Below are 25540 nucleotides of genomic sequence, written 5' to 3'. Positions count from 1 at the left end.
CAGTTCCAGGGGATCTGACACCTTCACACCAATGCACATAAAATAAAGTTAAATAAACCATAAAAATTTAAAACAAAAAAAAAAAAAAAGAAGTTACTCAGAATGCAATCACCAATATTACATTACCTGGCAGTACCAAGTTTTTAAGAATTTCAGTTCCTGTAGCTGTTGCATTTATTAGGCAAACATGAGCAGATTCCAAAGCTTCCTGTCCATGATCACCCCACAACCTATAAAACAAAAAAACAGATTGAATATTGAAGGATTCTCCAAAATATGATTTTCTTATTTGAATAATGATATTTAAAGTATTCTTTCATAAAAATAACATATATCACAGCAAATGTGAGATAAGAACTGATAATATTGTGGGGTTATCTGACAATGTAACTGAAAACTTTGATAAATCATCCTTTGCACGATATTAAGCTTTGTCTTTCTAGTCTTTGTTCTCCTCCTTTGAAAGCAGATAATGTATAGCTCAGAAAGCCTAGAGATACACTCATCAACATTAAAGAAAGGTCTTAGCCAAGTGAAGTAGCATGCACCTTTGTCTCAGCTATTCAGGAAGCAAAGCAGAAGACTCCCTCGAAGCAAGTTCATGGTCAACCTGAACAACACAGTGAAGCTCTACCAGAGAGAGAGAGAGAGAGAGAAAGAGAAAAAAAGAGAAAGATAAAGAAAAGAGAGAAGAAAGAAAAAAAAGGTAGGAAGGCAGGCAGACATCTTGCACCTAAAACCTATTCTGTTCTCAATTTCATTTCTTCAAGTGATATGGAGCCAGTACATTTAAGATCTTGATATAGGACACTTCCCCTGTGACATCTACAAGAATAAGCAAAAGCTTTATCAAGAAACTTACTTATTATCATCTGGAAAAACCTTGCATTGGATTCTGCAGAAGTGCTTTAAAATATAATAGAAAATATTAATGCTGCCCTTGATTGCCTTCCAGATGTTAAAGGTAAGACACCATGCACTTCAGACACAAGACCAGCTTTCATGGTATACAAACTGGTGAGGAAGAAAAGCACTGACAATCCTTTCAGCTGTAACGCCTATGACTCACAAAGGTGACGACCACCATGGCATGATAGCCATGAGGGTTCAATAGTGGCACTCCTATAATGGTGTGACCAACAGCTCTCCCACTGGATTTAAGGCCTACTCAGCAGGAGAGAAATCATACCTGTTACTGGAAACTTAACCAACGACCCAGGGCCAGAGAGGTCATGGATGCTAGAGAAGAACCGGTTGCCACCACTTTACTAACTAGCACAACTTCTACCTGCATTCTAAATATTTACTCTTACACCCACAGATAAGTGTAGTTCTGCCCACTCATCAAAGAAACTTCTCTTTGAAATCATTACAGAAATCATTACCAAGAACCACAACCAGTCAAAAAGCAAAGAAGTGATCATGGGGTGCTCAGATTCAATTGATATATCTACGACACAACTTCTGTACCTAAGGCTCAGAGAACATCATGAAGGGAGACGAGGCAGAGAGAATGTAAAAGTCCGAGGGCCAAGAAATCGACTGTGAGACTATGTCTCCTAGAAATGACAGGGAAGGTACATCTTTGATACCACAACAACGTGGCTGCCCAAATAAGGCCTGAAGAACTAAAACACTAACATACATGCTAACATGGAAGGGGGAAATCTCATGAAATCCCACCCACAGACAAAGAACTACAGGCAACTAAGGAATGCAGAACATCACTTCTTCTCACAGATGAGCCCCCCACTGATTAGTGAATATCAAGTGGCCAGCTGCGGCACACCACGCCTCTGCGCTTTATGCACTGCCACGCCATTCATGAACCAGGCAAGGGACTGGAGATTGAAACACACAAAGATACAGACAGAGAGACACGAGTCATCTTTGAAACAGGAATGCCCCCTTTATTATGTCCAGGGGCAGCTTATATAGGGCTAGCCACGCACCAGTCAAACGCACCAGAAATCATTTCCCTGCCATCAGGAACTCCTGAGGGTCTCGTGCTCAGGGCAGCTGCAAGCATTATAAGTTGTTTACCAGAAATTCAGGATCTGGGGGTTCACAGCTCCCAACAGCCAGCCTTGAGATCATATACATATAGTTAACACTAAATGGACTGAGCAGGTTGTATTTAAATATTTAGGAGTGTGTGTGTGTGTATGTATGTGGGTGTGTAACAGTAAGAGAGAAAAAGAGGCCATGATCTCGAGAAGGAGCAAGGGGGTACATAGGAGAAAGTGAAGGAAGGAAAGAAAGGAAGAAAATTATATAATGTTCAATTGAAAAATATATAAAATAAAAATATATAAAAATATAATAGCAGCCGGGCGGTGGTGGCGCACGCCTTTAATCCCAGCACTCGGGAGGCAGAGGCAGGCGGATCTCTGTGAGTTCGAGACCAGCCTGGTCTACAAGAGCTAGTTCCAGGACAGGCTCCAAAGCCACAGAGAAACCCTGTCTCGAAAAAACCGAAAAAAAAAAAAAAAATAATAGCGAACTATAGTGATATTTATTTGTGTTTTAATAAATAAAGCTTGCCTGAAGATCAGAGTGCAGAGTTAAGCCACGAGAGGCCAGAGACTGGTGGCACACAACTTTAATCCCTGGACTCAAGGCCACCCTGGGCTACAGGAAATTGAATCTGTCTAAAAAGAGAAATAGAACTCACACCATGGTGCTCGGGAGTCACACGCCTTTAAACCCAGCACTAGGAAGGTGGAGACAGGAATGATATGGCTGGGCAGAGAGAGGTATATAAGGCAGGAGGAGACAAAGGCTCACTGTAGTCTGCAGTCATGCTGAGGGCAGGATCGCCCCTTTGTCTGAGCCTTGGTAGAGGTAAGGACTCTCTAGTGGATTGGCTGCTTTGCTTCTCTGATCTTCAGTTTGAACCCCAATATCTGTCTCTGGGTTTTTATTACTTGTGCTACAGCCAACAAATATCCTAATAGCATGATTAAGAGATGCATACATTAACACAGAGGTATAATAAGAATTAGAAATATAAGTTATGACTTGATTGATACTGCTATATCATTAACAAGTTCATGATTACACACATGCCATGGTTTGGGGGCCAAGCTGGTCACCTTTACTTCCCCACTCCTCAATATAAATACACACCCCAAAGAAACCCCAACCTACTATTTTCTCTTCAGAACAGGAAGTCCAAATTATTTGAAAACATCACTGTCAGCAAGTACGATTAGATGCCGGAGGACTAAGAACAGACTCTGACATTCCTTCCCTGTCACCAAAATAAAGCCTAGCCCAACCAACTGCGCCATTTGCGTTTTCGTTTACTAAGCATCAATCTCTTCACTTTAAAGGTCCCAGAGCTGCTGGCAAAGGGCTCTGCCTAAGAGAGCTGGTCACTGAACGGCTATCAAATGGAGGCACAGCCTGGAAAAGCCACACAGACCAGAAACGGACGTTTTCTTTTCTACGGAAAGGTGAAACGGAAAGGTGACACACGGTCTTATCTGTAATAAACGGTAGGATAGTTGGAGAATGAGCCTTAGAGTACTGGTGCATCTGTTTTCTTGCTGGCCTGGGAGCCAGGCCTTGATCAATGGCTGCTCATCCAACTTCTGACCCTTCTAAAGCCATAAGCAGTTCTTGTTAGGACGGATAAAATTTAGTACTTTAAGGAATGGATTCAAGCCGGGCGGTGGTGGCGCACGTCTTTAATCTCAGCACTCGGGAGGCAGAGGCAGGTGGATCTCTGTGAGTTCGAGGCCAGCCTGGTCTACAAGATCTAGTTCCAGGACAGGCTCCAAAGCTACAGAGAAACCCTGTCTCGAAAAAACAAAAAAAAAAAAAAAAAAAGAAAGAAAGGAATGGATTCAATAAAAATCCTCTCCCGGTGTCTAGTAACCTTACACATCTTCTCAGTTTTGTCGCCTATGGTTCTACCTACATTACACACAAGAGTGTGTAAGAACTCACAGTAGTTACAGTTGTGTTACTGCTTGGGAGAAAGGATGAGTACGGAAAAGCTGGACGGTCCCAAGTTGAAACATGAACAAATCTGGACCAGTTACCTAATTTACAAGTCTTGGTTTCCCTGTCTGTATCAAAGATGGACTGCCTTCAAGGACAGTCTCAGAGCTAAGTGTCTAAATCCCTGACACAGTTCTGAGGAGGTGCTGTCAGGACAAAGGGGAATTCCCCCCTTTAGGGACACAGAGTATCGTGGGAGCTCCTGAGAGCAGAGGTGGTGGCAAGCACATTCACAACTTCTACGGAGTCAACACACAGAACATAATGAAAAGGAATGAAGAGGGGAAAAAATAAAAAGCAAGGATGGAGAAGTAGTTGAAGGGTCCACCTGATGGCGTAGACAAGCCCTGATCGTTAAGGTATTTACAAATGGCAACTGAGTCCCAGAAATGCAGTTAGCATGAATTAAGACATTCATTATGTGTGAAATACCTGAATTTTAAGACAGTGTGAACAACAAAAAAAAAATTAACTTTTTACAATGATTACATGTTGAAACGGTAATATTTTGGACATACGACGTTAAATAAACATTATAAAAATTGATTTCAGGGTTGGGGGGGGTGAAGCTCAGTTTGGCAGCTCGCCAACCATGCACGATGCCCAGAGTTCCATCCTCAGTACCTAATAAAATGGATATGGCGGTCCACACAGGTAATCTCAGCTGTTGGGATAAAGAAGCAGGAGGATTGCTGCAAGTTAGAGTCTAGTCAGGCCTACATAGCAAGTTCCAGGACACTCAAGGGTGAAAGACGGAAACAAAGGAGGAAGGGCAAAAACTTATTTTTGAGCCTGGCCTGGCAGAGAGCATCTGTAATCTCAGCACTTGAGAAATAGATGATTGAGTTCAAGGCCAGCCTAGGCTGCTTAAGGTCGTTTCTCAAAAATAAAAGGGTGGGGAGGGGGCAGTAGTAGCAAAATTGGTTCCCTATCTCTTTTTACTCTCTCCATGCCCAGATTCTTTCGTATGTAGCCCAAGCTGGCTCCCAATTTCCGATCCACCTGCCTCTGCCTCTCAAGCGCTGGGATTATCAACCAGCGGCCGCCACCACGTCCGGCTTCTTTGAATTTATTTTAAAGGTGCGTAACTACTGTAAAAACTGTAATTACGAACACAGATTGCTCACCAGAAAATAGCATTATGCATTTCTATTGGACAGCGCTGGCGTAGAACAACACTGCGGCCGGGATGGGGTGCCCCCCCCGACCCCCTTGTTCCGTGAACGCAGGGGCCAGCCGCGACCGTGCAGCCCAGGTTCGCGGCCCTGCGGGAAGGGGCGCCCCGGCCTTCGCCCAGCACGCTGGCCAGTGACCGAGCCCGGAGCGCCGGCTCCCCCACGCCCCGCACAGCCGGCCGCCGCGTCAGGCCTGAGGGAGGCCCGCCCACGCCGCCTAGGCACTTGGGCCCCGAAAACCCGCCGGATCGCTCCCTCGGAAACCCTGGCTCACCTCAGCTGCCGGTCGTACTTCTGCTCCTTGAGTAGTTTGCCCTGCTGCGCCATGGCCGTGCCCGCGCAGCGAACAGCGAAACCGAGGGAGTAGGCCGCCTCCCACTCACTGGCGCGCAGGCGCACTAGGCGCCCTTCGGCGACCACGGCCTTCAGCGCGCCACCGGTAGAGGGCGCCGCCGCTGCACTGCGCACGCGTCACCGGGAAGCCCGGCAAACCAGAATTGGGTAATGTGTTTCTCTGTATGTGCTGTTATTGTGGGAAACTCCGCTTTTTAAATCATGCCGACTTGGATTTTAATCGCTAATTGTAAAAATCTCTCTTTCCCGTTCAAGCCTTCATTTTGTTCACCTGTGCAATGGGAACGCATAGCTCTTCCATTTTTAAAATGAGATTTTGTTTGTTTGAGACACAGTCTCACCATGTGGCCCTCGCTGGCCTGGAACTCACTATGTAAACCAGACTGGCATCGAATTCACAGAGAAGATCTGCATCCCGAGTGCTGGAATTAAATACCAATACCTCCATGAGGGGCTTGAACTGAGATTTTAAATACAGAGAGGGTCAGACTCTGAAAAGTTCTTGTATGTTCGACTTTCACTACGATTCCTCAGGTTAACCCATTTTTCTCCTCCTGCCAGGAGGCAAGCCCCCACCTTGAGGACCTGTTTCGAACTACAGAGCCAGCGGCTACCATCAGTGAGGCAAACACTGATAAGCCTCAGCTCCCTTCTGAGTGAGTTCACAGTACCTGAGAGCCATGCCAGTTAAGGGACAGTACACCAGCATACTTACCAAGGTGTCTCTCCTATATAGAGAAGCTCCCCTTTTGGGGTAGACAGAGGAGTCCCACCCCACTGTCTGTGTCCCTCCAAGAATGTTCCCTGTCCAAAGGATGTTCATTTGTGCCACAAGGACATATGCTCAACTATGTTCATAGCAGCTTTGTTTGTCATAGCCAGAACCTGGAAACAACCTAAATGCCCCTTGACTGAAGAATGGATGAGGAAAATATAGTACATTTACACAATGGAGTACTACACAGCAGAAAAAAATAACGACATCTTGAATTTTGCAGGCAAATGGATGGAGCTAGAATACATCATTTTGAGTGAGGTAACCCAGACCCAGAAAGACAATTATCACATGTACTCACTCATAAGTGGTTTTTAAACATAAAGCAAAGAAAACCAGCCTACAAATCACAATCCCAGAAAACCTAGACAACAATGAGGACCCTAAGAGAGACATACATGGATCTAATCTACATGGGAAGTAGAAAAAGACAAGTAAATTGGGAGCATGGGGACCTTGGGAGTGGGTTGAAAGGGAGCGGACAGGCAGGGAGGAGAGCAGAGAAAAATGCAGAGCTCAATAAAAAAATCAATAATTTTTTTTTAAAAAAGGAATGTTCCCTGTGATGGAGCGATGGCATGACACTCTCTTAAGAGTTCCCTCGGGCTGGAGAGATGGCTCAGTGGTTAAGAGCATTGCCTGCTCTTCCAAAGGTCCTGAGTTCAATTCCCGGCAACCACATGGTGGCTCACAACCATCTGTAATGAGGTCTGATTCCTTCTTCTGGCCTACAGACATACACACAGACAGAATATTGTATGCATAATAAATAAATATTTAAAAAAAAAAAAAAGAGTTCCCTCATTGCCGGGTGGTGCTTGCCTTTAACCCCAGCACTCGGGAAGCAGGGGCAGGCAGATCTTTGAATTCGAGGCCAGACTGATCTACAAAGTTCCAGGTCAGCCAGGACTACACAGAGAGACCCTGTCTTGGAAGAAAGAAAGGAGGAGGGAGTTCCATAAGGTAACAAATAAGAAGAGGTTTGGGAGGCTTGAGAGGCAGCTGAGGCTGGCTCTGAAGACTATGAACAAGAAGAAATTTAAAGCTTCACATGGGCTGCACTTGTCGTGTGACACGGGATGACTGTCCTGTGGTGGCCAATGCTAAGGAAGCAGTTGAAGCGCAAGTTGAGGAGAGGAGGAAGTAAGAGGCTTGGTGGCAACTAGGGAAGGAGATAAGGATTCCCTTCTGCATTCCAATCTCTACAGGGCCTCCAGGTTAATGATTGCTAGATCCCGAGACTGCTATCCCAGCCCATCCTGAGTGCACACTTTCACACACAATCCCTCCATCCGTGGGAGGTGTGGAGGGGACAGAAGAGGTTTGACAGTAATGTTGCAGCGCTGATAAATGCACTTCCCCTGGGCACAGTGTCAGGACTGAGGTGAGGACACACCCTGCCATGACTTCCCTTCCAGCCCCTATGGAACCCAACTGATGGGAGAGAAAAGCACGAGGCTTTCCCAGCTCCTTACGTGTGTCTGTTGTCACGTTTCCTTCTCCAGTTAGACAGGTGAAAGATGAGAGATAATAAAATACACCCAGGGAATGTGAGAAGGCCCAAAGTGACAGGTGGAAGTTCACTACAGAGCCTCTCACTCACAGTGGCACCAGGAAAGGAAAGATCAACAAATGTGATTGGAAAGGAAATACACCAGGGAGGGGGCTACTGCCTGCGAATGCATGATTTTGAGAAAGATTGAGGTGTTGGTGTCTGTAAAAAGATACCTCAGAGCATGCATTTCTTGCAATTGTTTAAATATTTATTTATTTATGACTGTGTACAAGAATGTTATGGTGCATCTGTGGAGGACAGAGAACTACTTGCAGAGGTCACTCTTCTTCTTCCATGCAAGCTCCAGGGAAAACCCAAGTTCTCCAGTTTGGCAGGAGCCTTGACCTTCTGAGGCATATTGGTGCCTCTCCTTTAAGGCGGTGTTTTTTTTTTGTTTTGTTTTTTGTTTTTTGGTTTTTTTTTGGTTTTTTGAGACAGGGTTTCTCTGTGGCTTTGGAGCCTGTCCTGGAACTAGCTCTTGTAGACCAGGCTGGTCTCGAACTCACAGAGATCTACCTGCCTCTGCCTCCCAAGTGCTGGGATTAAAGGCGTGCGCCACCACCGCCCGGCGTAAACAAGCGTTTTATGGTGCTTGACAGAAGAGACTAATATTTACTGTTTGTGCATGCACAGCCTGCTTGACACGTCAAGAATAGGCTTGGAATGGGAGAGGGAAATGGTCCCCCTTGAGAATTAGAAACAGATGCTCTCACATTTCTGGCCAGACCCAATTCAAGTCTGTTATCTCATCCATCCTTGTTGATCTCTACCCAGAGACACTGGTCTATAGTTTTAGGGGAAGTTGAAGACAGCCTTTGATTCGTGAGAGATCAGCCAAGAAAGAAAAGAGGAACATATCTTCTGGTGCTTGGCCACCAGCCCTGCCTGTCTGCCCTTGACCACTTTTGCCCTTCTCCACCAGATGTTCATTGTCTGATTCATTGTCTGATTCTCTCCCTAACCTCATAAGGCCCTGAGGCAACAGTGGGTCTTTAATGTTCATGGTCACATCCCCCACAACACGCCCTCCCACTTAACATTTGCAAAGTGTTCAATAAATGCTTGCTGAATGAAAGGATGAAGGAAAATACTTATATATTTACCTATTTGTTTTTATTTATGTGTGTAAGCCCAAGCGAGTTTATGTGCACTGCCTGAGTGCAGAAAATGCTGGAAGTGTGAAGAGGGCATCAGATCCCGTGGGACTGCAGTTACTGAAGCTAGAAACCGAATCTAGATCCTCTGGAAGAACAGCCAGTGCTCTTAACCATTTAGCAATCTTTCCAGACCCTACTTTATTTTCTACACTTTAAATGTTACTTAGGAGTTGGATGTGGTATTGCATGCCTTTAATCCAAGCACCAGGAAGGCAGAGGTAAGCATATCTTTATGAGTTCAAGACCAGCCTGGCCTACATAACAAGTGCCAGACCAGTCAGGGCTACATAGTGAGACTGTGTCTCAGACAGACATACATATCATAAAATATGGGGGTTAGCAAGATGACTTAGCAGGTAACACCTAATGCTGAACTTGACAGCTTGCGTTTGATAGCCACAGGGTGGGAAAAAAGAGCTGAGTCCTGAGAGTTGTTTTCTGACCTATACACAGATGCCGTGGCATCTGGGGACACACACATGGACATGGACACAAACACAGACACAGACATGGACACAAGTGCTTGCACACATAAAAAAACAGAATAAATAAAAAATAAATATAAAATAGTTACTTTCATTGGCAATATGGCTCAGCAGGTAGAAGTGCTTTCCAAGCCTTGTGACCTGAGTTGGATCTCCAGAACCAACAGTGGAAGGAGAAAACTGACTCCCAAAAATTGTCCTCTGACCTCCACTGTCATGCAATGCCACGGCACATGCCCCAAAGCCTCCTCACATGCATAGCACATACAATAATAAGCCATTTAAAATGATACTGGGCAATGTGTGTATCATTTAATCGGGTAATTTTATTTCTCAACATTTATCCTAAGGAAGTCATCGTGCACGCACACACACACACACACACACACACACACACACACACGACGAATGAATGAGAATGTTCAGTACAGTGTTATTTATACCACAGCAGTGCATGAAGAGTCAGTGTGACATTCTCCAAGGCTAATCAAGCAGGAACATGCTTATTTAGGGCAGTGAGTGAAAAGGCTGGTGACCGGGCTATATACATAATCTTGGTTGCTTACACATAGTAGTAGAAAAGCCCGGCCTGAGAGTCACTAAAATATTAGCAATGGCAATGCTTGGGGCGGGGGGGTGACAGTGCAGTGACTTACATTTTCTTTCATGTGTTTTCCTGATTCTGCAGTGGAAATGTGTCTCTATAATTTGAAAAGAAATGCTTGGGGTTTTAGATTCTCCAACAAACTACACAAAAGGGAAAGGTAGAAATTCTAGGAACAGAGAATTGCATTCTGGGTACCAGAAGTCACAGTTACCATCCCATCTGACCATCTTTTGGCCTGCTAGGCTCTCTATTCCTATCTTATAGATTAATTAATAAATAAAATGTAAATGCAGACTCAAAGAGGTGAAGCAATTTGTTCCAGGTCACAAAGTTGTATGGGCAACATCTGTGTAGTTTATCTGTGTCTACAATCCAAGCCCATTACTTCATAATATATCTATATCTATATATACATATACATACACTCATACTTGATGTGGGATTATATGTGGTGTGTGTGTGTATGTGTGTGTATGTGTGTGTTGCTATGGATCAAGTCTAAGAAAGTCTTTTTAGTACTAAAAGTAAAGACTCAAACCTGGCTCACAATTCCCATATATAACAAGGAGTGAGATGGAGGCATGATTCTGTCTCTTGGTGCAGCACTGGGCATCTGTTGCGTCTATGCATGTCCACGGAGATCCCTGTAGGATGGTCAAGGCCAAGGAAACCCTGTCACTCTCCTCTAGAGCAAAAACACTGTACTTTGGAAAAGGGAAGTGAGACCTGGCCAAGGTTGTGTGATAAGCAAGGCATGGGTTTGCAAGCTGCTCACCCTCTCTTTATTTAGCCCTTTCTCGTATTCCCAATCCTTTATCCCCTGCACCATTGTGAAAACCAGGAGCCACTGACGTCTTTGAGATGAGATAGTAAACTCTCAATCAGAGAAATCAGTTTGGCTTTAAAGAGAGCACATAACTGGAACTGAAGGTCTCTGTGTGGGGGCATAGTTTCCCCCAGGTTGACTTGAGTGGGCTGCAGGGGCCACCGGGCCTTCCCTTGAGAGGGCAGATGTCGGTGGATCTTCATACTTGTCTAAATCCCCAGCACTAGGGGAAATTACTGAGGAATGGCTTGCAGGAGAGAAAGAATTTGGGTCTTCATTTGGTGTAATACACTGTGTGTGTTCGAATCCTTCTAAGTGCAAAGGAGTCGTTAGTGATGAGAACTTCCCACCTGTGTCTTGTGCCCTCCCCACCCTTCCCATCATCAGTATCCTCCCTCAAATCTACACAGCGTTCTACCTCACTTTCCTTGACTCTTTGCATATGTCAAGACAAATGAGAAACAAATATGAAATCCACTCCCTGTGACTTTAAAAAGCTTAAATGAGGAGGCCAGCAGCCTGGATTGTCATCTTTACTGTGTCATTCGCTGTGTACGATTGGCCCATCACTCAACCTCTCTGGGCCTTGCTAGCCTCATCTGTAAAATGGAGCAAAAGTCTCCCCTGGGTTACTAACGAGGTGATACTGGATGCATATCGATGTGAATTCCAGTTTTATTCATTTTTTAACATTTATTTTTATGTGTATGGGGGTTTTGCCTGCATGTATGTCTGTGTACCACCTGCATGTCTGGTGCCTGAGGAAGGGAGAAGAGGGCATCAGATCCTGTTGGAACTGGAGTTGCAGACTGTTATGACCTGCTGTGTGAGGGCAAGGAATCAAACTCGGGTTCTTTGTAAGAGTCACAAGTGCTCTTAACCACTGAGAAATCCAGCCACCCAGTGTTATTCTTTAAGTATTATAAATACATATGGAAAAGACCTCAATTGCTGTGAAGTGGAGGGGTCAGTGGAGTCTGTACCACCCAAAGATTCTGAAGGGCATTGTAAATCTTTCAGGGGAAGGATGTCTGGTTTACTTTAGGAGACAAGACTGGAGGTCACTGCCTTGCCAATCTGTAGGTGATGTTTCTGGCTTGGAGATCTAGGGTTTCAATAATGTTGAAATTGCCAGGTGTGGTGGTGCATGCCTTTAATTCCAGCACTCAGAAGGCAGAGGCAGGCAGATCTTTGAGTTCAAGCCTACCCTGATCTACAGAGCCAGTTCTATAGGACAGCCAGGGCTACACAGAGAAACCCTGTCTCAAACAAACAGATATTGATGAACTGTCTATGGTTGCTATTCTTGGAGACCACCCCCCTACATCTGAAACATGAGTCTTCGACCCCTACCCTGAGGTCATATCTGTACTGAGAGCCTCTTCCTGCTCTTGGGTCAAAGCAGGGCAACTTTACAGGACTAGCAAATCACTGACTAGCTATCCATTCATGAAGCATCTTTATCTGGGGAACTGGAAGAAGAGATTGAGACAGTGTCAGACATGTAGGGAAGCCAGGTAGATGAGGAGATAATAGGTGATACACTTCCCAGGGTCAGCCAAGAGCAGAAGCTGGAACAACGTCCGACCAGCCAAGAGATTCTACAAATGGTTCCTCGTGGGCCTAGGGCCCTGGGTAAAACTATGTGTCTGTCCTTCCATCCACCCATCTGTTTATCTTCCCCAAACTGCCTGCTGAGGCCGAGCCAGAAACAAGCCCTATCTTTGGCACAAGGCCACATGCTAAGATGAATCAGATGGTACCTACTGGAGCCAGTGGGCGGAAGAGAGAAGACATGCCAGAAGGAGGCTACAGCAAGGACCATGGTTGGTCGATAGGAAAATGTTGGGCTGAGGCAGGTTTTCACTGTGACAACAAAGGGGACAGCCTAAATGCCCAGCAGGTGCATTGATGGTTATGGAGAGACAAAGAGAAGAAGCACAAACAACGGTCTTTAAAAAAGCAAGCAGAAAGTTCCTGAAGCAGGGAGGCTACAGAGAGTCAGAGGGATACTGGGAGGCAAGACTTCGTACTTGAGTCCACCATAATGTCTTCAGTGGGTCTAGCTTCCTCCCAGTCCACTGGTTGATGCCCCTCTTTGCTACTTGTACTTCGGGGCTCTAATTGCACTTGGGTCAAGGGTTTGAAGATTGGCAATCCTATACCTAGCCCTCACATTTACACCCAGGTACCCAGCTCTTCATATCCAGAGGATCCCCTTGTCCTCAGAGCATCTGAAATGAGACAAACCGGGAATAAATCCCCAGCGCTTTAGCTAGATGACCTTGGGTGAGTCATCCCATCTTTCCAACCCAGTCTTCTACACTGTTACACAGCCTCAGTGTAAGCACCGTGGCTTGTAGAGGTGTCTGTATCACAGGGAGGACCTAAAGCTTGACCCAGCCCCCACCGTAGCATCTGGAAAAACAGGTCAAGCTTCGGTTCTGGACACTTGCGGGCCAGTGCAACATTTTTTTTTCCACCCCAGGGGACTTAGGAACCCAAAACCCAGGTCCTCAATGATGGCACTGATTGCCCAGAGATAAGCCTGGGGTGGAGGATGCGAAGTGAACTCCTGTAGTCCTCAGTATAGATAGTATCTCCTTTCCCAGAGTTCATGCACCGGCTGGCAGAAAGGAAAGAGGGTGGTGGGGACTCAGCTGATAAGAAGGAGGAATAGGCTTATCTCTTCTTGACCTCCTACCTCGACTTGGGACTTCACCGACCAGCGTGAGGGTGGGGGCAGGACAGGACCAGCCTCTCTTGCACTGTTGGGGGGTGGGGGGCGGGTCCCTGGGGAACCGCTCCTCCTGCCTGCCGCCACTTTAAGAGGCTGCTCCACCGCAGCAAGCGGGGCCGGAGCCGCAGACGGAGCGAGCGGACTGAGCGGATTCGGCAGGTGCACCGCCGCGGGGACAGCAGCGGCATGACCGGCCACCACTGTTGGGGCTACGGCCAGGACGACGGTAGGCGCAGACCCCCGGTTCTCTCCCAGCTGGGTTCGCTGCGACCCGCGCTTCCGACCAGGTTTTCGGAACCCTCAAGCCCCGCGCTCCAGAACCCACCCGGACCTCTCTCTCGTGCAGTCCCCAAAATCCGACCCTTGCCTTGCTTCCTCTGATTCGGGAGCAAAGTCCGCGTTGCGCCCCGGGCCCGCCAACGAACCACTTGGTAGCTGAGCGCGTCTTGTTGCCGCCTCCGCGCGGCGCGGGACTGCAGCGCTGGCTCCCACCCGGCCCCGCACTCTCCCCCGGCGTGCGCAGCGCTTGCAGGTGGCTCAGGGCGACGGCGGTGGGAGGGGGGTTGCCACGTCGCAGCGCCATGAGCGGGTGTCATTGCGGGGAGCGCGCACAGCGGGTATGAGGGAACCTCCCGGGAACTGGGCTCCGTGTCCCCGCGAGAGAGTTTCCGCTGGAGTGTCCGAGCAGCGGTGCAGGCTGGTATGCGAGGAAAGAGGGAGGGCACCTGGGGACACTCAGGAATGTCTGCGTGTCTATACCCGGTAGAGTGTTTAAGCGCGTCCTACGTGAGTGGGGCCATGGATGCCAGGTCTGGCTAGAACCGCACCTTCATTCTGCCTCAGTTTCTTTGGTATGCAGAGGGAGGATGGAGGAAGCCAATGAGCCAGACAGCTTGAGTGTGGATATGGGGCAGGTCAGTTCCCTTTGGGCGAGTTTCTTGCCAAGAAGAGATAGGGTGTGGGCCAAGCAAAGGCTTCTCCATTTCCCAGAGAAGAAGGTTGATCACCCAAGATCGTGACTGTCAGGAGGGGGAACCCAGGCAGGGCAAGTGGAGAGGGGAGCAAGTGCTGGAAGGGTACTACTATTCCTCTGGCCCCACTTTTTCTAGGGATAGTCACTTTGTGTGTGGGAGAGCGAACATACTGGACTATTCTGTAGGTTAGGAAGCTGACCAGAGGGAATCCCGTAGATGCCGCGGTTTCTGTCCTGTCAGGGATTCCCCCCACCAAAACAAAGGATCGTGTTTTGGCAGGGGAACCTCAGATTTGGACATACTAAACTGGACAGAGACATTCAGGGTTAAAGAAAGTGACAGAGGCAGGCAGAGATGGAGAGAGAGGCAGAGAAATACCAGGTTGATGAAAGACCGTTTTTCCCCCTGCATGCACTGGATCTGCTTTTAAGTGCCCTCCCCCACACCCACCGCCCCCGTAGTCCCAGTGCCCTGTCCCTAACCTTCCTGCTAGCGCTGTCCTCTAGCTCTGTGCCTTGAACATCATGAACAGCTTGTTGTCTTCGGGTACCTACCCCTCACCCAGTCAGATCTGGGCGATTCACCTTCGGGCAGGGAAGGACAGAGGACAGAGGTGCCCAAATGCGGCAGCGCTCACAGGACTTCAAAAATAACCCAGTAAGGCTGGGCCACCATTCTGAGTCATCCATTGGGGACACAGCTCTGTCGGCACCTGCTGCTGTTTTCTCGGGAAAACTTAAGAAGCCAAAAAGGGGGAGAAGCACCAGCCGGCAGTAGCTCTAAAAATAGACTGCATCTCAGGATGTTCCCCGGGGAGAAGTTGAGCCTCCCCACTGCAGATGGAGCCTCTGGGAGGCAGGTGGTGGGTGCCTGTGGGTGTGTATGCAGGTGTGTGTGTATGTGCATGCACTCTTGGGTGTGTGTGTGCATGGGTATGTGTTCTGCTGTGGCCCTTTCATTGGGATTCCAATAGGAGGTGTTTATGTATGAGGGTGCATATGTGTGTGTCAGATGTAATCAGCAGGGCTGGCGGGCAGGGAAAGCTTGGACCTTCTTGTGAGCTCAGGTCACTGCATATTTTATGCCTACATGTATGTACATAGGAGGATCTGTATGGACTTGTCAGTGCATATATGGGGAAGACAGGAAGAGGCAGTCCATACACATACTATGTGTTTATACCAGTGCATGTGTGCATGTATGAGCATGCATGACTGGTCCTCAGTTTCTCATCTATGGCATGGACATCATGCTGGTTCCTACCTCATAAAGTTGTGGCTGTGGGGAGAAAACATGTCACCTACTGAAAGTCAGATTGATTTGAGTTTTTATTCCAAATGCCAAATTTGCACTAAGTTCCTCAAGGTACAAGGAAGAGGCTAACTTCCTGATGGGGTCAGGTATAGTAGAGTGGCTTCGGATGCCCAGGGGTCTCTCTGAGTGTTTTCTGGGGGCTGGGTGGATTTACCATCTGAAATCACCTCTGAGGCTACGGCTATGTAACGTTCCCTGCCCTATGGTGCTTCTCTGGGCTCCTAGCAGTGCTAGGGAAAGGAATGGGAGGGTTTGGGGGGCTGTTTCCTGGACAAGGTAATGAAATCAAGAAGTGGCAGAGGTGGGATTAGAATTTTGGGTTTGTGCCCCCTACCTCCGAGCATCCTTCAGCTCACAGCTTGGCCGACCTGAGTATTTGACCCTTCCCTCCGTACCTATAGGCCCTTCAAACTGGCACAAGCTGTATCCCATTGCCCAGGGAGATCGCCAGTCACCCATCAATATTGTGTCTAGCCAGGCAGTATATTCACCCAGCCTGCAGCCACTGGAGCTTTTCTATGAGGCCTGCATGTCCCTCAGCATCACCAACAATGGTCACTCTGTCCAGGTGGACTTCAATGACAGTGATGACAGAACTGGTAAGTGGCCTCAACCAAAATCTGGCACAAACCCCTTTCATGCCCTCATCATGGGTGGGGCAATCTTAGGAGGGGCAGCTTGCTGTGGTAGGGAAGTGAAACTCTACGTCTCACCAACTGCGGTGAAGCCCAGAGCTCAGTCTCAGTCTCTCATTGCATAAAATGGAGCGATAGTATTCTCTAGGGTCATGGAAGGGGTAGTCGAAAAAAACGTTCAGATGGTTGTAGTGCTGCATAAGACAGATGCTCAAGAAATGCTAACTCCCTTCCTTCTCTTCCTCTCAGAGCTTCAAATCATGTTTGTCTTCATTCCTACCCTCTCACTGACCTGCTTGTGGCCTAGGGCCAAACCGTCTTCCCTGAGATCAGACCAGGCCTAAAGGAAGAGGAGGAGATTGAGGTGCTCTTTGTACCAGGTTACATTGCTAGAACTCATGCAACCTCACACGGGCAGTAGTGGTGCACGCCTTTAATCCCAGCCCTTGGGAGACAGAGGCAGGCAGATCTCTGAGTTTGAGGTCAGCTTGGTCTACTACAGAGTGAGTTTTAGGACAGCCAGGACTACACAGGAAAACCCCGTTTCAAATAAACAAACAAAAGAAAGAATAAATGAATGAATGGATGAATTCAGGCAAATTCTTATTACTTAGCCTTCTCAAGAACCCATTGCCATAGCCAAGGCTCAGTGTTTGAGCACTTACCCAACATGCACAAGGCCCTGGGGATACAGCTCAGTTGGTACAATGCTTGTTTAGAATGCACAGTGCCCTGGGTTTGAGCCCCTGCATTTCATAAAACCCAGGTTCAGTGGAACACAACTGTAATCCCACAACTCTGGGACTGGAGGCAGGAGGATAAAAGTTCAAGGTTTTTCTTGGCTACATAGTGAGTCCAAGACCAACCTGAGCTAATGACCCAGCCTAAAACATCCTCCTCTCATCAGCTGGGTTATCAAATGCTTAGTAAGCCTCTGTCCTTGCTGCAGAGGAGAGAAAGCCTAGGAGACCCCCAGGAGCAGAAGGCAAAGCAGCATTTATACTGACCCTAGACAAAGCCTTCACACAGAGCCCAGACACAGGACAAGGGGTCTAGATGACAGTTTGTAGGCCAGAACATGCCTGCTCCAGTTTCATAGGTCTCTTCAATTCATCCATGACCTTTAAGGTCCTCACCATCATGGACCAGAGTGAGGCCTGCAGAAAACTGTGGCTGTGCCTGCCCAGGCCTCTTTGCTTTAGGACCAGAGTCCAGGTTTCCAAGATAATTTCCCTGGCAGAGGCCTTAGGAATATGCTCTATTGAAGAAATCTTGTTCTCATCACAGGGTCTGTGAGGGAGAGAGTGGGGTAAGAAGAGGACCTGTGAGGGTTTCCTTATGTAAGGAAATATCTTTCTTGTTTTTCACTCCTCCCTACCCCCTTCTCAACGAAAGCACTCAAGAGAACTTATCTGTCAAACAGAAAATCAAGAGAAAAGAAAAGCCCCGCCTTTCCTAAGGAGAATGACATTAGTTGCTTAGCTCTGAGTTCCTTGGGAGGTAGTGAAAGGAAAAGAGGCTCAGCCATAGTCCTTCCTGCAGAAGGAAGCCTAGCAGAGCCTTAGAAAAGTCAGACAATATATTACCTTGTTTTGGATTCCAAGCAAAGTCTTTTATCCAGAGCCTTGGGAAGGCAACATGGGACCCTAGATGGCCATGAATGACATGGAGGAGCAGTTTTCATGGTTGTCCCTTTGAACAGCCTTCAGTGGTTCAACTCAAACATGCGTCTTTGCCTTAGCACCAGAATCCAGGTCTCAAAGGTAAATCCCTAGGTCGAGGCCTTAGGCAAGTCTTCAGTGAGCTTTTGTATAACTGGTCTGAAGGCTTACGTGAGAGGCCTGACTGGGGCTCTACTTCCCTGCCAGGCCAGAGGAGCCAGAGAGTCGGTGGAAAGAGGAAGACAGACGGGACTCTGCCACCACCCGCTGTAGGTTACTCTGGAGGTCAAATGGACTAATATCCACAGAGCACCAAAATACACAGAGAGTTTACAGTGAACCAGAAAAAGGGAGAAGGGAGACACCCCCTGGCACTATCCCACCATCCTGTAGGGTTCTAGGAGAGGAACACTATAGATGGACCCAGAAGCCTCTCAGACACAGAGCAGCCTAGGATTCTGTGCAGAGCCACCACCAAGCCCTGACTCCTTCTGTCAACCTGTTGTACTATGGCCCTAGATAGCCTGTTTCTAACATAAGACAGGGCAGCAGAGATGGGCCTCTGGATTTTGTCCTGATCACCCATCATAAAGGGGCCTGGTAGAACTCCGAGCTTAGATGTCACTTGATCTAGGAGCTCACATTCAGGCCTAGCTGGGGCCTCTCCACCAACAGATCCCTTTCAGCTAGAAATTCTATCAGTCTCAAGAGGCCTGATGCGTAGCCCTAGATCATCAACTATCACAGTGAGAAAGACACAAAATCAGCATGGCTGGGGCCCTCCAAACAGGCCATTTGTACAGGAGCTGGTCCCGGGAGGCCCTGAGACTGTCTGGGAGGGTAGGGACTCCCAGGAGCTGGCCTCCTGTTCCAAGGCAATACCATGTTCTGGCAAGGTTCCAGGTGGTAGGGAAGCGATGCAGCCTGGTTGGTGGCTAGGAGTTTGGGACACAGAAGCTGTGGACTTGCACTATAGCTCAGCGCCTTGTTTTGGCCTATTTTCCTCCTTTATAAAATAGGTCCAAACAAGCATGATGTCATTCTCCTTTAATCCCCGTACTTGGAGGCAGAGGCAAGTTGATCTCTGAAAGGTCAAGGCCAGCCCAATCTGCATAGTGAAACCTTGGCTCCAAAATAAATAATAAAAGTAAGACAAAATTGGCCCCTAAATAAATCCTGTCCCTCCTGAGCTACTAAGATAACAGACAAAATAATTGTTCCAACTCAGCCTTGGGTCTGGACCCCAGACACAGGAGGCCCATTGTTAGTGGGAACAAAGAGTCTGAGAGGCAGGAGCCCAGTCTACGGGAAACCTGGCAGGAGTTGGGAGGAGGAACCAGTGCAAAGCCCTCTACTCAGAAGGCTATCACACCTTCTGCCTTGACCCAGACTGGGGGTCAGACTGTAAGGACCGGTAGGACAGATCCACATCCTATCCAGCAGGTTTTCCATATGGAAACTATAGCCCCTAACCAGGTTTAGTAGTATAGGCCTGTGGTCTTAGCTACTCTGGAGGCAGATCCAGGGGGATAATAAGTTAGAACTGAGCCTAGAAACTTAGCAAGTCCCTACCTCAAAATGAAAAAAAAAAGTCCAAAAAGGGTGAGAGATAGCTCAGTGGTAGAGTGCTTGCCTAGCTTATTTGAGGCGCTGGGTTCAATCCCCAACATGATCAAAATCGATAAAGTATGGAGCCCTTGGTTGGAGATGTAGTTTATCAATAAAGTTCTTGTCTAGCATGCATAAAGCCCTGAGTTTGATCCCCAACTCCCCCCTTCTCTCTCTCTCTCTCTTTCTCTCTCTCTCTCTCTCTCTCTCTCTCTCTCTCTCTCTCACACACACACACACACACACACACACACACACAACACACTGCCAGCCCAGTCACCTAGTTGAGTGATTTCCCATATGGACTACCACATCCTTCTTCTACCCACAGTGGTGACCGGGGGACCCTTGGAAGGGCCCTATCGTCTCAAGCAGCTCCACTTCCACTGGGGCAAGAAGCATGATGTGGGCTCAGAGCACACGGTGGATGGCAAGTCCTTCCCCAGCGAGGTGAGGTCTTCTTTGCTGCATCTCTCTGCTGCCTGGGGAAGGAAGGTGTATGGGACAGGGTGGGGCTCAAGGATGCCTGGGGAAAGGGCTCTGGAGAACCTGTAGAAATGCACCCAGGGCCTTTGGGAGAGACCCTCTCCTCATCTGCATGCTGTCCACCCTCCTGCACACATCCTGGAGTTTTAGGAAGAACCTAGAGACCTAGAGTGGAATGGATGCTACCTGTTGTTCTCTAGGGGCTCCCTAGGATCCCAAGATAAGGAGGCTTGCAGCCTTGCTGCCTCTTCCAGAGGGAGCATGGGGAGACAGATTTCATGCCCCTCGCTGCTCCTGGAGGCGCTCAGCCCTGGCCTTGCTTAGCTTCTTTTTGCCTCTCCAGCTACATCTGGTCCACTGGAATGCCAAGAAGTACAGTACTTTTGGAGAGGCGGCTGCAGCCCCTGATGGCCTGGCTGTGGTCGGTGTCTTCCTGGAGGTGGGTGGTGGACCCTCGGGGCGAAGAAGAGTGTGTAGGTGCATGTGCTCCTTAGTTTTAGAATGAAGGGATTGGGGGCTCACACCGTCTTCTCCCTGACAGACAGGAGATGAGCACCCCAGCATGAACCGCCTGACAGATGCACTCTACATGGTTCGGTTTAAGGTGAGACCAGGGGTTCCTTTCTAGAGCAGCCACCTAGGGAGAGAGCATGGGGGAGACTGGCTCATGGAGTGGCCCACTTCACTTTTGCATTCTGGCAGCACCTCTGGCTGAGACCCAGGATGAGGGTCTTCTTCATCACCCATGGGTGCCTAACATACAACTTGGTAGGGTATGTATAAAATACTGATCGTACGGATAGTGGTCTGCTACCTGGCCCCGGTGAGGGCATCCAAATGATGACCAGAGAGCCCCCAAAGCCACAGCTTTTACATGTAAGCAAACGAGAGAGCCTGGCCCTGGCTGGGAGGTGGCACTTGGGGTCACGGATATTTGTTCATAATTTGCATCATCATATCAAGGAGAGGCCCAAATCCTGTAGACAGCAATAAGCAAGGAAATGGCTGGGCTGATCTTGGTAGGAGCTTCGTTCTAATTCCTGGGTTCCCATCCTGCCCAGGATACCAAGGCCCAGTTCAACTACTTCAACCCCAAGTGCCTCCTGCCCACCAGCCGGCACTACTGGACCTATCCCGGCTCCCTGACCACACCCCCGCTCAGCGAGAGTGTTACTTGGATTGTGCTCCGGGAGCCCATCAGAATCTCTGAGAGGCAGGTGAGTCCTCCCAGAGTTCCAGGAGTAGGGGCATTCAGATCTCAGCCTTGGTAAGGTAACTCCCAACCAGCAAGATGTGGTCTGGGTCCTCCCATGGGACTCTCATCTTTGACCACCAAACCAAAGGTTTTTTGATTGATGTAAGTTTGGTTGCTAGTCCTGAGGCCCCAACCATGGCAAGAAAGGAAGAAACCTGGTTCTGGCATCACTCTTAATGTGTTGTAGTCAGAAGAGTTCCAATTGCCCGAACGCCTCCACTAGACATATTGGAGCTAGCCTTCTAGTTCCTTGTTCAAGGACCCAGTAGGAAACAGATAAGGGCAGAGAGAGTGAAGCCAAGATGAAGCAGAAGGGCAGAGTTCCGTGAGCAGCAGCTGGGGTTATAGAGGAAAACAGCACCCATCCCTGCCATGACCATCCTTTTTGTCTTAAGATGGAGAAATTTCGGAGCTTGCTTTTCACCTCGGAGGATGATGACAGGATCCACATGGTAAACAACTTCCGGCCACCACAGCCGCTGAAGGGCCGAGTGGTCAGAGCATCCTTCCAGGCCTGAGCTTCCCACCTGCCCAGCCAGCCACTGGGGCACCATCTTCCCAAGGGCTTCCATGTCAGCGGACACCGAACCATCTGAGGCTCGCTCCCTGAGGGTGCTGTGGGCCCTCCTTCAGCTGGCTTGCTCCTTAGCCACATTGGAGGGTTCTTAATGGGACTCTGGAGTTGGAGGTACACTTCTGCTGCCCTGGGGGGCTGGAAGAACAGGAACTGAGCAGGGTCCAAGCTTGGGCTGCCTCTGTTCCCCAAGACCCAAAGGAGGCCCCTAGGAATGTCCTCTTGTCTTTCCTGCTGGCTGTGTCAGCAGCCCAAACTGGAGCTCACACTGTGATGGCCAAGACACAGCTCCCTGGGGTAGGCAGCTGTCTCTACCATAAAGACTCAAGCAATAACTAGAGGTGGGCAGAGCTGCCCACTCTGCATTACCTCTTTTGCAGGCCTCTGCCATACATGCACCTCACTGCCAGGCCATTAAAATAGCACCCAGATGCTGGAGGTGATGTGGCCTCCTCCAGCCACATGCTGCCACGGGCAGGCCCTGGCTATAGCTTATACACTGTCTCCCTTTGTTCCTCCTACCCAGCCACCAAAGTCACCTACATAACAATCCATTCATGTACTAGCAAATAAAGTCATTTATTCATGGAACAAACTCCACCTGAGTGCCTTTGTTCTGTCCAGTACTGTTCTAGGCTGTGGGGAGCCGGCGGTAGTGAGTCAAGGAGGGACCGGCACTGGGCAGTTAGCTGATGGAGTAGAAGGAAGGAGAGACTCCCTCTTGGAAGAAGAAATGTAATTCTAGCCAGTATTCCAAGGCAGAAAGGAAGAGCAGCATGTGTGAGGCAGAGGAGGGAGCAGGTGTGGCGTTCCCAGGTGAGAGCCTAATGTGGCTGTAGGGTTGATCCACAGGGCAAGGGTTTGGGGGAGGGCCCAGACTACTGAGGAGCCATGGGCAGGGCCAGGTGTGCAAATGGGACCGATTCCCACGGAGTGAGGAGGAAGTGGAGGCCAGTAGCATGGAGACAGCGAACAGCAGGGGACAGGTGAGAAAGAAGAGATCAGAGAATGCCCTCAGAGAATGTGCCCAGTGGGTGGGACAGAATCCTATGAGGAACTAATTGCGTTAGCTGTCCATACTCACCAGCTCTGGAAGGAACATTTGAGGTGGCATAAAATCTAGGTGTAAACTTCGTATTTTCCAAAACCTGAAAATGAGTGTCCCCTTAAATTTACATCAGAAGTACTTCCTTCTCTTGCAGGGAATGCCTGTGGCTGCTCACATTGGGGTTCAGAGTCTTGGTGAGCATTGCGACCCCAGGGAGGCAGCTGCGCAGTCGGTGAAAGGGCCGAGGACACAGGATAGGGACCAGTGCAGCAAAAGTGCAAGGGAGGGACAGCTGAGGGGCTCCTTGGGGAGGAAGATCCTGGCTGAGAGCAGGGCTGGCAGAGGCTGAGGGCAGGTCACCCTAGCTCTTGTCATTTTCATTAGACTAAAAAGACACTTCCGGTCACAGGGTACCTCTGGGCCTTGGGCCTCTGACTTTGAATTCTGGAAGGTTAGAAGGGGAACTTGCCAGGCTTGGTGGTATAGGTGTGGAGTCCCAGCAACGCCAGAGGTTGAAGCAGAAGAGTGAGTTCAAGATCTACCTGGACTGCAAACTCAAAGGCAGCCTGGCAACCCAGTGAGACTGACTCAAGATAGAAAGCCAAAGGAGGAGAGAGGGGCCCCAGGTGCCGGCCCTCTCTGGGGCACTATAGGCAGTTGCTGGCTGGTATGAGAGGGAGTCACTTTTATTGGGGAGACTCTCACTAACTAGCTAGCTGGTTGCTTATGAGTCAGCGTGTGGTTCCACGGCCAGCCTCACGCGGTCAACATTAATTGGACTTGGTGGACTATTAATAATAACGACTTGAAGTTGGGAGTGAGATGGATTGGTGGGTCCCGGGGGAGTTGGAGAGGGGTAATCGGAGGAGACGGATGAGATCAAAATACACTGTATGCATGTGTGAAATTTCCAGAGAATAAATAAGAAATCAGAGTGAAAAGAGGGCTGGAGGTATAGCTTAGACATAGCACTTACCAAGCATGCACAAGGCCTAGGTTCAGTACACAGTGCTATAAAAAGAAAGAGAGAAGGAGAGAGAGGAAGAAGAAAGGGAAGAAGGGATGGGCAGAGAGAAAAAAGAAAAAGAGAAGGAAGGCTTATTCTGTTGCACCTCTTGTTCCCAAGTTCAGGGCACATCCGCCTCCAGCCTGGTTGAGGGTAGGAGGACAGGAAAGGTGAGGCCCCTCCGCAGTGGCTGCCGGACACAGGGCAAGGCACAGCTGTGTCCCTGACTTCAGACTGGTTTCTTTCTCTGGGTTTCAGGAGCAAAGGAGAGGGGAGGGGAGGGGAGGGGTCTGAAGGTAGCATTTTCTCAGTTATGGGCAGGTGGCTTTGGCGAAGGGGAAGTAACGCTAGCCATGCTAGCAATATGAACTGCAAGAACAGCCAAGGGCCCGAGGCAGAGGTCCAACCCCCTCCCTGCTATCTGAGAATTGCCATTACCCTCATTTTACAGGTGAGGTGTGAAGATATGTGGAATAGCAGGGGTTGAAATGATCTGTCTGACCACTCTCTTGCTGTACACCAGGCATCTGGATGTAAGGGGGCATGATGGTGGCCTCCTGGAGGTGGGAGAATAGTCGAATTCTAATGGGTGTGCCGGAGACCTTGTCCATTCCTTCTGGGGATTGTGGCACCTCAGGTTTGGCACTGTTAAGAAGTTGGAAAATTGCAGCTGGTTTTATAATTATCCCAAGGCTGCCAAGAATCCTCACTCCACAAGTCCTTTCTCTTAATTCATTTTTGAAATTTAAAACTATTTTAAAACCCAATGTGGCCTCCTTATGTTATAATCACAGCCTAAAATCTGACCCTTTTATATCTAAATGGGATGGCCCATCTGGATCCCAAATGCCACCAGCAAACTTGGCCTCCAGGGACCTATTACTGGGTCTGGACTCTTCATCCAGAGCAAGATCCTTGGTTCATTTCAAGTATACAAGACAAGATAGCTTCTGCTTGCTCACAATAGCCAGAGAAGACTTCCCTGGATAGTCTGGGTGGGCATCAGAGACACAGGCCCCCATAATTGATAATTGAATCTGTGTCCAGTCTAGGGCCACAGGCTGCCCTCCCAAATACCTCACAGAGGAACCAAGTTCAGGACCCCAAAGCAGGTGTACACCCATGAAGCTAACACCTCCTGGAGCTCTTCTTACAAAGAACTTTCTCCCAATGTCATGGTTGCTGTCCCAGAGGCTGCTGCAGAAGCCTGAGAATATCCCCTATGCACTGAGCTGGCTGTGGACACCTGCCCTCTAGGATGCTCCTGTCATGTGAGGTGGCGAGGAACCTCACAAGA

General features: G+C 48.6%; 2 protein-coding genes across 7 annotated transcripts in view; one reads left to right on the top strand and one right to left on the bottom strand.

Annotated features, from left to right (window-relative positions):
* The window catches only part of Nae1 (NEDD8 activating enzyme E1 subunit 1), a 34829-nt gene extending 20631 nt beyond the window's left edge, over nt 1–14198 (bottom strand). Inside the window, exons 1-2 of one of the 2 annotated variants that reach the window (XM_057753308.1) lie at nt 14050–14198; nt 127–230 (exon numbers count right to left, since the gene is read on the bottom strand). Coding sequence is in view for 1 of the 2 variants with exons in the window: in XM_057753307.1 (XP_057609290.1) it covers nt 127–230; nt 5458–5510 (157 nt within the window). In the remaining variant the exon portion in view is untranslated. Of the gene's footprint in view, nt 1–126; nt 231–5457; nt 5552–14049 lie in introns of those variants that run through there. The other variant, XM_057753307.1, reaches the window with a different exon arrangement.
* Nucleotides 13773–22778, top strand: Ca7 (carbonic anhydrase 7). 5 transcript variants are annotated; one of them, XM_057753310.1, is made up of 7 exons: nt 13773–13908; nt 16372–16569; nt 20206–20324; nt 20704–20799; nt 20902–20964; nt 21422–21577; nt 22011–22778. In XM_057753310.1, exons 1-7 carry the CDS (start codon nt 13869–13871, stop codon nt 22131–22133), a joined length of 795 nt encoding a protein of 264 aa, XP_057609293.1. In that variant the 5' UTR covers nt 13773–13868; the 3' UTR covers nt 22134–22778. The 5 variants fall into 5 exon arrangements, with proteins under 5 accessions (XP_057609293.1, XP_057609296.1, XP_057609297.1 ...); XM_057753314.1 differs by lacking the exon at nt 13773–13908 and adding an exon at nt 14136–14214; XM_057753311.1 differs by lacking the exon at nt 13773–13908 and adding an exon at nt 14223–14382.
* The last annotated feature ends 2762 nt before the right edge of the window (nt 22779–25540 follow it).

The sequence above is a fragment of the Chionomys nivalis genome, chromosome 21, assembly GCF_950005125.1.
Source record: "Chionomys nivalis chromosome 21, mChiNiv1.1, whole genome shotgun sequence".
NCBI lineage: Eukaryota > Metazoa > Chordata > Mammalia > Rodentia > Cricetidae > Chionomys > Chionomys nivalis.
The sequence above is the reverse complement of the archived record's forward strand: the minus strand, read 5'-3'. Positions and strand labels throughout refer to the sequence as shown.

Excerpts from the sequence above, each read along its gene's own strand:
- Ca7 (XM_057753310.1), top strand. The coding sequence starts at position 13,869 with ATGACCGGCCACCACTGTTGGGGCTACGGCCAGGACGACG. Across the intron at positions 16,570-20,205 it reads TGACAGTGATGACAGAACTG|TGGTGACCGGGGGACCCTTG; the intron begins GTAAGTGGCCTC and ends TTCTACCCACAG. Across the intron at positions 21,578-22,010 it reads TCAGAATCTCTGAGAGGCAG|ATGGAGAAATTTCGGAGCTT; the intron begins GTGAGTCCTCCC and ends TTTTGTCTTAAG.